The 13681-nt window shown below is 50.9% G+C and overlaps 1 protein-coding gene across 1 annotated transcript; it reads right to left on the minus strand.

Annotated features, from left to right (window-relative positions):
• Positions 1–1285: 1285 nt before the first annotated feature.
• LOC119093864 (uncharacterized) lies at positions 1286–12897 on the minus strand. The gene is made up of 5 exons (XM_037216876.1): positions 12344–12897; positions 11716–11859; positions 5814–5974; positions 1957–2052; positions 1286–1624 (listed from the first exon to the last, which is right to left on the minus strand). The coding sequence occupies exons 1-5, from the start codon at positions 12429–12431 to the stop codon at positions 1574–1576; spliced, it is 540 nt and encodes a 179-aa protein (XP_037072771.1). The 5' UTR covers positions 12432–12897; the 3' UTR covers positions 1286–1573.
• Positions 12898–13681: the final 784 nt, after the last annotated feature.

The following is a 13681-nucleotide window of genomic DNA, read 5'->3' on the forward strand; positions in this document are numbered from 1 at the left end:
CATACTCAATTTGGCCTGCACATTACAAATACGTGAACTGTTTTATTGCCAACATCCACGTTCCGGTAAAAAAACCGCTGCCCCAAATCTCACAATAGTTTTGCAGTGTTCGGTCATAGTTATTCCGAATTTAGCTGCCAACGCGGTTGAGAGGCGACAAGGTGATATGCTCCATGATAAAAGGTGTGATATGCTCCTTCAATCAAATGACACCTTTCCCCTAGATGGGAATTACCTTTTCGTGTTGTAATGACTCTGTAACATTTTGGCCTTAGCATGGATTCAGGTTGACGTGAGCACCACTTGACAGAACTTTAATTGTGGCGGAGTTGTTAGCCAAAGAGTTCCGGTCGGACAAAAAAAAAAACGCAAAATGGCAACATCTCCAGTCGCTCCGATTCACTGGAAGTGAAAAAGCTGCGGTACGTCAACACAAGTTTTGACTCGTTTTCTGAAAAAGAAGCACAAGTTTCTTGTGGGCTCTATACCTATATAGGTCAAGAATGTGGCTGGTTCGCCTTAGATGGTACCGCCATAAAACGCTTCCTTTGCTGACAGCTCTGTCATGAAGCTCTTGGTTTGGTATTCCGTAGTAAAATTGAATTATCGCGGCGGACATTTTCTTTATTCATAGGTCTACTCCAGCTGATGATCCCCTGATTGGGTGGCTCGTATGGCCGGGGAAAACACTTGGAACAAGTGTTTATTTCCAAACACATCCATATATGATACATTCCAAGCATTTGCCATGCATTTCACAGCAAACCGAGTTCTTCACATAATGCATTGATCACTTATGAAGTTTTATCTTGTTCACCCGAGTTTTGTTTCTGACGCAGTATTATGAAAGTTTTTCCCTCAGCACAAAGCACGACGATAGCCTGGACTAGCATGCATACAAACAAGAGTGTGCAATGCAGTCTGCCATCTTCGACGTATCACATGCTACATGTCTCGTATAGGTCAAACCAAAACGCACCTACCTCTCGCAAAAAACCTCCCTTCGCAATCGATCTCAGCATGTCACCTGAACGTTTAGTGCCTTTTACAGCTCACAGCAACATGCCCAGGCAGCACAGATGGAGTGCTCTGGACAGAATGCCGGCCCATATAGCACAGGCGGAGTGCTCTGGACGGAATGCCGGCCCAGTCCGCACAGGCGAAGCGCTCTGGACCGTATGCCGGAAATGCATGTTGGCTGATGGTGCCTTTCGGCTGATTGCCTCTCAGGTGACCACGTTCAGCTCGAGCACGAGCTCGAGCAGCTCGAGCAGGCGCCGAAAAGCAGTCGTCTGCTGCCAGCACCGTACCGGCGTCGGTGCTCTCGCGAGTCCCGTGCACTGCTCCACTTCGAGCTCCGTCCTCCATCGAAGCTTGCACAGCAGTCGAGATAGCCGAAAACGGTGGCCTCTGTGAGCTTGACGAGGCCCATGATCTCGTTTTGAAGAAGACAGACGATCGACTCTGGTTCGAAGTCGGGCGGATGGGCAGCCAACGCTCAGGAGCAGCGCGTCATTCACCGGTTCATCTCCGAGGAACCGGTGAACATAATGCGCTATGGACTAGGACGTACCTATGACAGTTCAGACTCGTCCTTCCTCTGGTCGGCTACGCCACCCTCGATCTGCAACATAACGACCGCTAGTAAGTAGTGAGTAGCTCAAGCACGCTTTCGCGGAAATCCGCGGCTCATCTCAACTCACGCCACTCGTAATCATGGCAACCCGTACGATCAAGGACCACAGTCAGTCGCTGGTGTACGATTACCGCCATCTGCCTGTCAGTTATCATTCACCATTCGACGTCGTACTGCGAGATAGATTTCGTCCTTCATATCGTCTCTGGTCACGTTTGGACGCATCGGCTCGGGGCATTACTCCCCGTCCAGTCCACAGTGGAGGCCGTCTGACCCCGGGGGACGATTTCTTGACCCGAGCTCAGGTCACCGACACTCACCGGGTCGTCGTCCGAGCGCATGGTTGTGCGAGACTTGGCGCGGCCGGCGCTGCGCAGGTTTCGCACCCGAGCGCTCTGCACGCGCTGGTTCAATAGCTGCAGACAAACGAGAAAAAACGTTGGCCGGTCAGCTGGCGTGACCGGGCCCCGTTCACCGGGACATTAGCATGAAAGTGGCGCCGGGTGGCGGCGGCGCTGCCGGCCACACGGCGGGCGGCGGAGCGTGACACGCGCCGCGGCGCTGGCCCCAGTCGGCTGGAACACAGCGGCGGGCGGGCCGGGGCGGGGAGGGACGCAGTCAGCGGCCGTCAGCGGTCCAACCCCGCTGTCACAGCGCTCCACGGCCCCCGGGGACCGACGCAGGCAGGTGGGCGCAAAACACGTCGGAGGCCAGCGCGCTCCAACCTCCGACTGTCATCATGTCACCACAAGCTGACAGGCGCGGGAGCATGCTGAAAGCAGTGGCACGACAGGCCCAATGCGTCGCGGGGACATTTGCGCACAAAGATCGGTCGTCCCACCGGAGCTTTAATTGCCCCGTGTCACGCGATGGGCTGGGTTCGATCACAAAGCCGGCGCACGTGCGGTAGGAGCTGGCCATGCGGCCCAGCCCACTCCCCCGCGCTGGTATATACGGGCTGACACAAGAATGGCTACGCATGCAGGGTCAGGCGCACAGAGGAAGGTGTTCTACTTTCGTAGGTGCAAGTACCAGATGGCGTGCTCCAAATGTCTTATCGCGTGCTGGCTTCTTCTCCGCCACACACGTGGTGGCATGCAGTGTCACAGAATCCCTTCGCTAGACGCGCAGCGGGAACTGGAGGTGGCTGTATGCAGAGGCTGCTGCTGACTGTGCATAATGAAGGCCTGCGCAGTGCAAGCAGTTCCAGAGAGCAGCGGTTAGATTTCTATTTTGAAAATTTGTGTCGGTGACGGTGGCGATCGATGCCCCGCAATGTACCATACGATATTATTTTTAAGATATGGAGCGTGTCGCTTACGATTCTGGTTTTTCTGGGCGGTCACGCCATGCAAAATTTTATATGCGCGTTTTTTTCCTGTGTGCTTCTGTCATTCATGAAGGGAGAATGCGCTGTGACAAGTGTGGCAGCCGCCATGACAGCTTCTATTAAAATGCAACATTTTCGATTTTGTGTTGGAAGATCCTTCTTCTGACAGGTCAGCAAGTTAACGTTTCTCAACATTTCTCATTCACTTTATTGTTTATTTGTTTATTTGTTTATTTAGGACATAAGAAATCACAGGCAAAAGCCCATTATGGAAGCAGTCCAGTTTTAAGAAAAATGAATATACGATACACACACAAACAAAAAACTAGCCAAACACACACACACACACACACACACACACACACACACACACACACACACACACACACACACACACACACACACACACACACACACACACACATGCATATTACGCACAGTCGCGCATCAAGTCACAAGAAAATGTTCCACGTGAGTCGGCGAACCTACACAAGTGAGATCGGAATGATTTTGCTGGATCTTTTATTGCTTTGGATTGTTTGAATTGTAATGAAGTTTTGGACAAACAAATGCGGAAGATCTACTTAGCTTAGTTATAAACCCACTAATCGGTAGGCGTAAAATATGTCTGTAATGAAAGGACGATTCTGAAAGAATTTTAGAGACTTTGAACGACTCGTAAGTGGAACATCAAGTTCAAATATTGTAAAACATATCATATGCAGGTGTGAAACTGACATTATTAGATGCATCAAATGTTCACAAAACATTCAGGCAGTAGTTCTTTCTAACAGAGGTGAACTTTGCGAAAGTCGCTGGAGGTAGGGGAGAGCATAAGGATTCTGAATCAGATCTAATAACAAAATTTCCTATGATCACGTTCTAACATTCGGGATGCAGTGTAATGCAACTGTAATCAATTATCAAAATCCCCGCAAAAAATGCGGTTTTTCAGGACATTGAGTGACCAAATCATTCAGTAAAGTAGCATCGCATAAATGCTTCGACCGTTTATATAGCAGTGTTTAAAAGGTTTGGGGCTGATAACTGATCCCCTGTATGCTATAACATTATATAACGTACGCTATTTAGGTAAACACAGCGGCGTTGTTTCATATACATATATATATATATATATATATATATATATATATATATATATATATATACCCATCCAATCCTCGACATTCCATTCAAGCTATTTACTGCTCATATTGATGCAATTAGCTATTGCACTGATTCGTAGACGTAATGCTCTGAGCAGCTACCCATTTTTGATAGTTGTAAACTCACATGGTTTTTGAGATATCTGGTCCAGCGATGAGCCACGTGTCTGACCAATATCCACGAGCTTTCCACGCGCTGAGCCGGCTAAAGGCCATACCGGTACAAACAGTGTCAACGTGGACACAGTTCAGGATAATACTAGGTGCTGAAAAATATGGCCGGTTATTTCTACCCGATGCGTGATGCGAAACAATCAGCGCGCCGGCCGGACGCCCTGCTGGTTGTGGACGGGACGGGGACGGGACGACAGGTGAGCGTTTCTGCGCGGTGTCTCCCCGCGGTCAAGGACTGTCGGCTGAGCCCGGAATCAGAGGTCGGGTGGCTCACCGCAGCTCGGGCGGCACGCCGCAGCTCAGGCGGCTCACCGCAGCTCAGACGGCACACCTCTGCTCAGGCGGCACACCGCAGCTCAGACGGCACACCACAGCTCAGGCGGCACACCGCAGCTCAAGCGGCACACCGCAGCTCGGGCGGCCACACCGCAGCTCTGGCGGCCACACCGCAGCTCAGGCGGCCACACCGCAGCTCGGGCACTGCTGGTGACGTCCGCCACCCCGGCTCGCCGCAGCCGCTGTACAGACGCATTTCTGGTAAATTTGTTGTTAGTTCGCAGAGTGTTCTGGTGCTTGGCTTGCTTGCAGGCTATGTGTTAGTGTTAGCGAAATGGACCAAACGTCACTTTTTCTGTCCCTCCATCCCATTTCGCGCGGTCGGAATTTCAAACCTTGTAATGACAGGCCTAAATCGTTGTGAATTGAAGAGAGCGTTATGTCGAATGGAACAAGCCAAGCTTAGCACCGCGCGGTACCTATTAATACGAGATTCCGTGGGTGCGCGCCAGTCTAAAGGGCATCGTCATGCACGTATTTTCAGCGTTGCTGCAAAGCTAGACTGGCATTTCAAGGCCGCTAGCCTAATGTTGCAGATGGCATGCGACGGTGGCAGTAAGTCTCAGACATTTCCACTCCTAACATCACATTAGGAAACGATCCGTCTGTGATCCGCGCTGTGTGTGCACCATCAGCGCTGCACGCTGGAAGATTTGTTTGCATTAATTGTCCACCATCCAAACCCGTGCCGACATCGCCTTTTTAAGATTTTTCATTTAGTCATAGATGACCATACTAGACCAGTAAGCGTTGCCCGAGATACGTTTGAATTTTCAGTCACTTGCACGTCATATTTTTTTTACCATTTCCACTTGCATCAATGAAAACATCGATTTGCTGTCCTGAGAAGTTATGATGAAAGCATGTCCGGAAATTTTGCGACGAATTCGATAGCAAAGTGCAAAGGTCATCAATTTTTCACAGTGGTTTTGTCGACTGGCACACAAATTAGCTTTACTTTCGTAGGCATGGGTTGGGCCAACAACAGCCATTGCCACAATACTCCCACTGAGCCCAGAGCCAGGAGAACCAGCTCCATGTGCTCGTCCATGCAGGCTCCCCTCACTGCTTCGAAAGGCACATCAGGCCCATGCAACGGCGCGTGTGTGGCAGGCCGGTGCGGGCACGGTTTGGTACAGAGCTGGTGGCCCGACCCGCCCCGGGGTTGCACCTTGCTCCTCCGTTCGGCGGCGTTGGCGTGCTTGCCCTCGAAGATCTCCAGCGTCAGCTGGTTATCCTCGAGCCGCTGGAAACGCTTGGGCGGGTGCCGCTGGATCAGACTCTCGCCCGCCTCCAGCGGAATCTCGAACGCGATTGCCGACGAGCCGTTGGCTGCAACAGGAACAAGGCAGCGTCACGTCTCCACACCGACTGGGTGCTTGGCTTGTATCCCAGCGATACGGCCGAAGGGAGGTCAGCACCTTGCCCAGGTGGGTAAACACGACAATTTTCTATGTTTGCACTCGGCTCGGTTCACGGTCAATATAGTTCGCGGTTACCCACGGGTTCACTCGCCTGCAATCAATCAGCTTGTCACAAGCTACTAATATAATAGTGGGATGCCTATGCCGGGTCAACAACTAATGTACCTGTGTTATAGTTGCTAAATGCGCTCTCCCCAAAGGAGAAAGAATATTGCTGATGGGACCAACACGCATGGCTCACCCACACGTTATTCGCCGCAGACGCGATGCAGCAGCTGCTTTCAGCACCACAAGTGCCGACATCCTGCATTCTGTCAACTGGACTTAACTGTGTTCTCACTAATTGGGTGTGAAAGCGACAAGGAGAACGTGTGGAAGACCACCCGAGCGTGTCCAGAACCAGTGTCGCCATCCGCGGTCCCCTGACGTCCGCGTGCTATATGGTGATTCTCTTGAAAATTCTGAAGGCAGTTGAGCTTTCACATACCTTGCCCGCGCCTATTAATACTACATTCAAACAGCAACTGACCCGTGATTTATGGAACCATTTGGTTCCACTGGACGGGTGTAGGTCATGAGGCAATGTAGGCGAAGCCTGGAGACGCTGCACGGCTCTTCGGAGGTGACTGGTGATTTACTGGTGACTGACTGGAGGCCTCGGATTTAGCCCGAACCATCGGGTATGATGATATAATACCAGCGCCGGTATAGCACACCGATTAGACATGGACAGCCCAAGCTTTAACACCACACATTGTTAAAACCAGTATCAGGCGTGTGTTGGGTCGATATTGCATGCAAGATCCATGACTGTATGAGGGTATGCTAATCCCGACCATCAGCGGCGAGAGGCCTGTTTCACGCTTTTGGATGGTGACGCAAATCGCGTTACCGTCTACAACTGGGAGCGGAACAGCAAAGGCTAGTCGTAAATCCCCAAATCTAATGCTGAGCTTATGGATGAAGAACAGGCTCCGAAATATATAAGCGGTGCACTACGTCTGAATACAAAACAAACTACAAGTTCTTCACAAGGACGGAAGGTTGGGAAGTTCCGATGCTAGGTAAAATTAAACTTGGAAGAGCTTCCCTGAACGAATATGTTTGCCCAAAGTTTGGAGCCCATACTGTGTACTGGTGGCCAAAAAGCGGCTTCCATGCAAATATAGGTCCACAAGGCTGTGCTCGCTCATTTATAGGGCCATCCATGTCTGCATTCCAAGAGAACGATGTTTCTTCAGTAGAGCCGTGGTCGGGAGCCCGCTGTGCCTTAAGTGTAATATTGCGAATGAACTGAAACACTTCTTTCACGAGTGCGCGAGCGTGGGGGCGATATGAAACCCATGCATGATAAAATGAACGATAGCTTTGAAATGCCGGATAACTTCAACTCACCTCAAATATTTGTACTCCAACATGGCAATGCTACACCTCTTGTTGAATGATTAATCTGATAATTGAGGTAATAGCTGACGCAGCAACCTTTCAACAGCTCACAAATGCAAAGTATGCAACTATCAGGTGCAAAACCATCTGAGTCGAGAAGTGTATAGCGAACTGGATTGTTGGATGAAGCTCATAATTTTGGGATTTGACAGATGAAGACGGTGCATACAGCTATAGCGCATACTTTGGATGACAGCGGTACAGGTAGGTACAGAGCAAACAAAACACATATCACTGGTTCCGTCTACTTTAGAGACGTCAAGAAGCCGGTTGAGCACAGTGCATAACTGGTCGTAAATTTTTGCATGGTACTTTCGAACAGTCCACCTACCATTGAAAGCAATGCATGTTAAGAAGACAAGTATTAAATCTTGTTTCCAAATATTTATCTCCTGCACACTACCTAAACCCAGCGTTATTCATTCCCCAGCAACTCCGACATTCATAAGAATCTGCGATATCCTAGGTGCTCTATTAACACGCGCTTGGGTGGGGAGGGGGTCAAATTGACCCCCCCCCCGAAGGTTTTTCAAAATGGTTTCCGAACGGCGCGCCGTAGTCGCGCCAAACTTTGCATAGTTGCAGAAAATTGAGTAACAAATCGTCTGACATCAAACATTTAGCGACCTTGTAAGGTCGCTGACCTATGGTAGGTCAAAGTCAGGCCATGGTTTCAGCGAATGCAATTTCTAGGGAATTGTTCAATCTGATACAACAAAATCTGATACAACAACAGTCTCTGAGATGCTTTCTTAGACACAAAAAATATTGAATAAGCGAATGACGTTGATCTAAGGCCAGGTATGAAGGTCAGACCAAGGTTAAAACCAACCTGATTTATTACTCTAGGGCTTCCTGTATGGGATAGTTTCTGGTGCTCGTTTCGAATTTATTGACAGCAGGAACCGCATTATATATCTTCCATTGACCTCTTAGAGGTCAGAACAGCTCATTGACCTAAGATGACCTGGGCCGCCATTTGGTTTTAGGAACACACTGCCTAGCGTAATCTGTATCGCTTATTCAAATGCCAAGCTCAGAGCAGTCTGTACGATTTTGGTCACCATGACCTTCAAAAGGTCAAACAAGACCACTGACCTGAAATGGGCTTGTGACCTTTTGCTTAGAAACAGTAGCCTAGGTTCTGGGGGTATTTTGGAGACCATCCTGGAATTTGACCTTGTTTGACCTTATTTACCTGAAGGTCATGACCTAGGAAACTCAAACTGTGATCTAAGTGAGTTCACGTACAGGTCAAGATACTCTGCAAATTTGGTTTCTCTAGCTTTCTTAGTTTTTGAGATCTCAGGGGGTCAAATTGACCCCCACCCATGCGAAGGGTATCTGGCCGGCCACCCGGGCCCCTGTTAATATCCTAGCACTATCCCCACCGCCTCCCCGACTCCGCATATCAAGGCAAGGCTCATGGCTTCGGGAATAAGAGCACATCTCATGGAGGACGTAATCAGTTTACGAGGTGCATAAGCAGATTTGTTGTCAAGAGAAGGCTTTCATGGAATGCTTTCACCCCAAATATATACGGAGGGCCTTCATGCGTACTTGCATTGGTATTTTGCCTTTGACTGCGCGTTCTGAGCGCACATTTTGTGCACTTAACTACCTTCGGTCAGGTCCAACGTTTTGGTATTGATGGTCACCTTTGACATGACCCAAGGCCATCATGTTCTAGAAAGGATAGGACTTCGACTATGACGCATCGATTGGTGGAGGTTTCATGCTGACCGGTTCCATAGACTCGGAGCATGGGGCTGTCTGCCAAGAGCTTGATGCTTTTCGGCTGTTTTCGTAACCTCTGATGTAACCCATGGTCACCATGTTATTGAAGGAATAAGATATCGACTGTGGCACATCGATTGGTGAAGGTTGCTTGCTGATCAGTGCAATAGAACCCTGTTTTCCAGTTTGTGGTATCATGGTGATCTTTGACGTGACCCAAGGTCACCATGTTTTGGAATGGTTAGGATATCGACGATGGCGCGTTGAGAAATGAAAAATTCACGCTGACCGGTCCAATAGGCTCGGAGCATGGGGTTGTCTGCAGCCCCGTTTTCCCGATTTTTGATATTTATGGTCACCTTTAATCTGACCCATTGCCATCATACTCTGGACAGGGTAAGTTATCGGCTAAGCGGCATCGACTGGTGAGAGTTTGGTGTCGATCGAGGTCATAGGCTCGGAGCATGGGGTTATTTGAAACCAATTTTGGTGGTTTTCGGCGTTTTTGCCGAAGTTTGTCGTGACTCAAGGTCTCATGTTATAGCAAGAATAGGGTATCGACTATGGCATATCGATTGGTAAACTTTTAATGCTGATCCGTGTCATAGGCTCGGAGCGTTGGGTTGTCTGCAACCAATGTTGGTATTTTGGACGTTTTTGGTGACGTTTGGCCTGACTCAAGGTCACCATGTCCTGGAAAGGATAGGATATCAGTTATGGCGCGTAGATTGCTTAAAGTTCCATGCTGATCATACCCATCCGCTGCGCATTACACCATGACCAATTTGTTTGCTTTTTTGGAGCGCGTAAGTTCAAAGTTGCGATACATCATCATGCAACTTTGCGCACAAACTTCATTTTTTGCGTTGACAACCCCCCAAAACAGTGTAATTGGAGCTACTTATGACTAAAAAGCACAGCCGATAGCAATGCATGTTTTTGACACATTCCTAAAACCTCGTAAACGTCGCACCCACCCACCTGTGCCCATACCAGTAATTTTCCGAAGATTTGCAATCAACCCAGCCCGTTATCCATTACATGTGTGTAACATAGTCTTAGCCAAACTGACGTTGTGACATTGAGGCTTTAAAATGCACTCAGCTGTTTAGGCTAAATGGCAGTGTCTTCCTCTCACCCTGACAGGCACCGCATGGAATCAACCCCATAGTCCGAAAGTTCCCAGACACACAGCTTAACCGCTGCACTATTGGTTTCCTTTTACCCGATCTGTGAAGTCCTACCAGACATACAGCTTAACCACTGCACTACCGATACCCTTTTACCCGATCTGTGAAGTCCTCCCAGTCACACAGTTTAACTACTGCACTAGTGGTACCATTTTGCCCGATCTGTGAAGCCCTCCCAGACGCATAGCTTAATCACTGCACAATTGGTGCCATTTTCTCAGACCTGTGAACTCCTCCCATGCATACAGCTTGACCACTACACCACTGGTACCATTTTACCCAATCTCTGAAGTCCTCCCAGACACACAGCCTAACCACTGTACTATTGGTACCATTTTGCCCGATATGTGAGGTCCTCCCAGATATACAGCTCAACCACTGCACTACTGGTACCATTTTCTCTGATCCGTGAACTCCCCCATACACACAGCTTAGCCACTACACTACTGGTGCCATTTTCCCCGATCCGTGAAGTCCTCTACATGAATAGCGCCTATAGCACCAACAATGATTCTCCTGTTTGAATTGTTTGCCCTGTAACACTCATGGTTTGCTAGTCGCCCTTCCACAACAGTGCTTGCTCCCTTGGGTGTTGACTAGCTCTTCCTGACGCCAAATCCTGGCGGCGTTCCAATTCGTCACAGAAGACCTGTCATAAATCCTGGCGGCGTTCCAATTCGTCACAGAAGACCTGTCATAAATCCTGGCGGCGTTCCAATTCGTCACAGAAGACCTGTCATAAATCCTGGCGGCGTTTCAATTCGTCACAGAAGACCTGTCATAAATCCTGGCGGCGTTCCAATTCGTCACAGAAGACCTGTCATAAATCCTGGCGGCGTTCCAATTTGTCACAGAAGACCTGTCATAAATCCTGGCGGCGTTCCAATTCGTCACAGAAGACCTGTCATCACAGAAGAGCGCCATCACAAACAAAGTCCAGCTGGTGCACTACAGTCCGTAGCACGAAGGTCACCAGAAAGCTACGACTTTGAGGTTAAGCCGATGACATGGTGGTCCCCACGGTCGTCCCTGGTGATAAAGTCAAGGTTTAGTGGTCAAAACATTCCGATGAATATGACTGGCGCTGCTTACGCCTCTCTCCCCGCAGGTAAACACCCTGCCTCGAGGAGCCAATAGCTGGATGATGCACGAGGCTTTTGTGTACCCGTTATGACTTTCCATAGGTGGCTTCTTACGTGCCTTAGTCCCGGCTCCTGCTGTCCTGCCCTGACCTGTACCGGAGTTTTCGTCGCGCACCAGCCGTTGATTCGCTCACCTTGCTTGACGGGCAGCAGCTGCGGCGGGCTGGCAGGGTTTAGCTGCGTGCTGGTCTGGTCTGGCTGGTCCGCCGGGCTTCCGTTCGGTATATGGTTGTTCGGTACGCTCTGTATTCTGTCCAGACCATCGCTGACGCCGTTTTCTGGGGTAGGAGTGGGGCAATTAGTAAAGGCAACGAAACGCGTCCAGGGCATCTAAGCGTGTACACCACCGATTCTGCCCGCCAGTAGAAGCTTGCAGTGACTGTTTTACATGATTTCACAGTCCAGTAACACCACTTTCCAGATGCTGGGGTTGTCAGCACAATAACAAAAGCTCAACCTGTTGCGACTATGTTACCACTGCTACCACTACCACTGACCGGACACTTACTGTGTCGACACAGCATTACTGGATGCGATCTACGCGAAGGGAAAGCAGCTCTACCACCATCGCTGTAAGATAATTTATGAAATGCATCGCTGGTCCAGCTGGCAGCACCCTCACGATCACAAAATTTCGTTGCTGTCTTCTTCGGAGGCAAGATGCTGACTGCATCGGTCTGTCAGCGACAGAAGACCTGCACATGAGGCATGTACACGAGTCAACGATGCCTGGCTCAGCATCAAGCACTGGCATGTGCTCACCTTTGAGCACTTCAACCTTGGAGACATTCTCAGCCTCGTCGTCTAGAGGTTGGACGGCCGCCACCGACTTGGAGCCGCCGCAGCCCATGTCCGACGTCCGGCCTGTTGCGTTCGGCCACTTCCAGTCACGGCAGATCACCACCACCACGTTCAGGTCGTTCGCCACTGGCGCTCTAGGCCACTTAGGGTCACTGCTGCTGCAGGTCACAGCTGCCACAGACCGCCCGATCCCCGAGTCGGCGCGCGCCGAGGACGTGACGCCCTGGGGTCCCCTCCGCTGGCGCACTCCGCGGCCTGCTCTGTTCGTCGGCCTCCAGAGCCTGTCTGAGGATCGTCGGCCTTCTAGCGCCTTCCTGGCTGAACCGCGTGTCGCCAAAGCTCCTCCAGAGTGTCGTTTGAGCACCACCGGATTGTCGGCACAGCGCCGTCCAAATGTCGCCTGGGGCTCGCCGGAGTGCTGTTTGGGTGTCACGGGAGCGCCTCCAGAGTCAGCTGGAGTGCCGCCGGAGTCAGCCGGAGTGCCGCCGGAGTCAGCCGGAGTGCCGCCGGAGTCAGCCGGAGTGCCGCAGGAGTCTGCCGGAGTGCCGCCGGAGTCTGCCGGAGTGCCGCCGGAGTCTGCCGGGGTGCCGCCGGAGTGGAGCCGCTAGCCGGAGCGCGGGGCGACCGTGCGCCGTTGACAGGCGTCCGGCAGCGTCAGTGCCGTCTGCCGGCGGCCGACAGCCAGACCCTGGTATGTGGCGCTGATCAATACTTCCAGGTGGCGGCCGCCCGTTCCGACAATTGGGCCGGCCCGGGCTCGCCGGCCGGCGCCAGGTGTGCCGACACGGCCCGGTAAATACGGCGGAGCGGCGCCACCCCGGCTGCCCGGAACGACCGCGGCGCGGCCGCGTCATAGTCCCACCCCCGCAGCCACGAGCCCACAATGCCCAGGCACGCATCGACCGGTGTCTCGCTGGAACTGCTTACTAAGCGGCTCAGTTGCGTCAGCGGGCTGTAGCGGTTCCGCGAGCTCGCCCAATTCGCGTGAATCCGTGATGTGACGGCTCGCAGGCGACGCGCCCCACGTTCTATAACTGTTTGATTTGGATCATTCCGCGGATTTGCTTCCGCACTGTGCCTGAAGGATTAAGCTTGGGAATCTACGGTACGTGGGGCGGTGGATTTGACTGCTTCAGAAGTCGGCGGCTCATGAAAAATTCAAGTCACACGAAGGAACATGCTTTAATTGCCCGTTTTAGTCTAATGCAACATCTCAATGCAAATACACATGAAGCCTCTCCACGTATATTTGGGATGAGAGCATTCCATGAAAGCATTCCCCTGACAACAAATCCGCTC

The sequence above is a fragment of the Pollicipes pollicipes genome, unplaced genomic scaffold (genome assembly GCF_011947565.3).
Source record: "Pollicipes pollicipes isolate AB1234 unplaced genomic scaffold, Ppol_2.1 Scaffold_4002;HRSCAF=4701_pilon_pilon_pilon, whole genome shotgun sequence".
Lineage (NCBI taxonomy): Eukaryota > Metazoa > Arthropoda > Thecostraca > Pollicipedomorpha > Pollicipedidae > Pollicipes > Pollicipes pollicipes.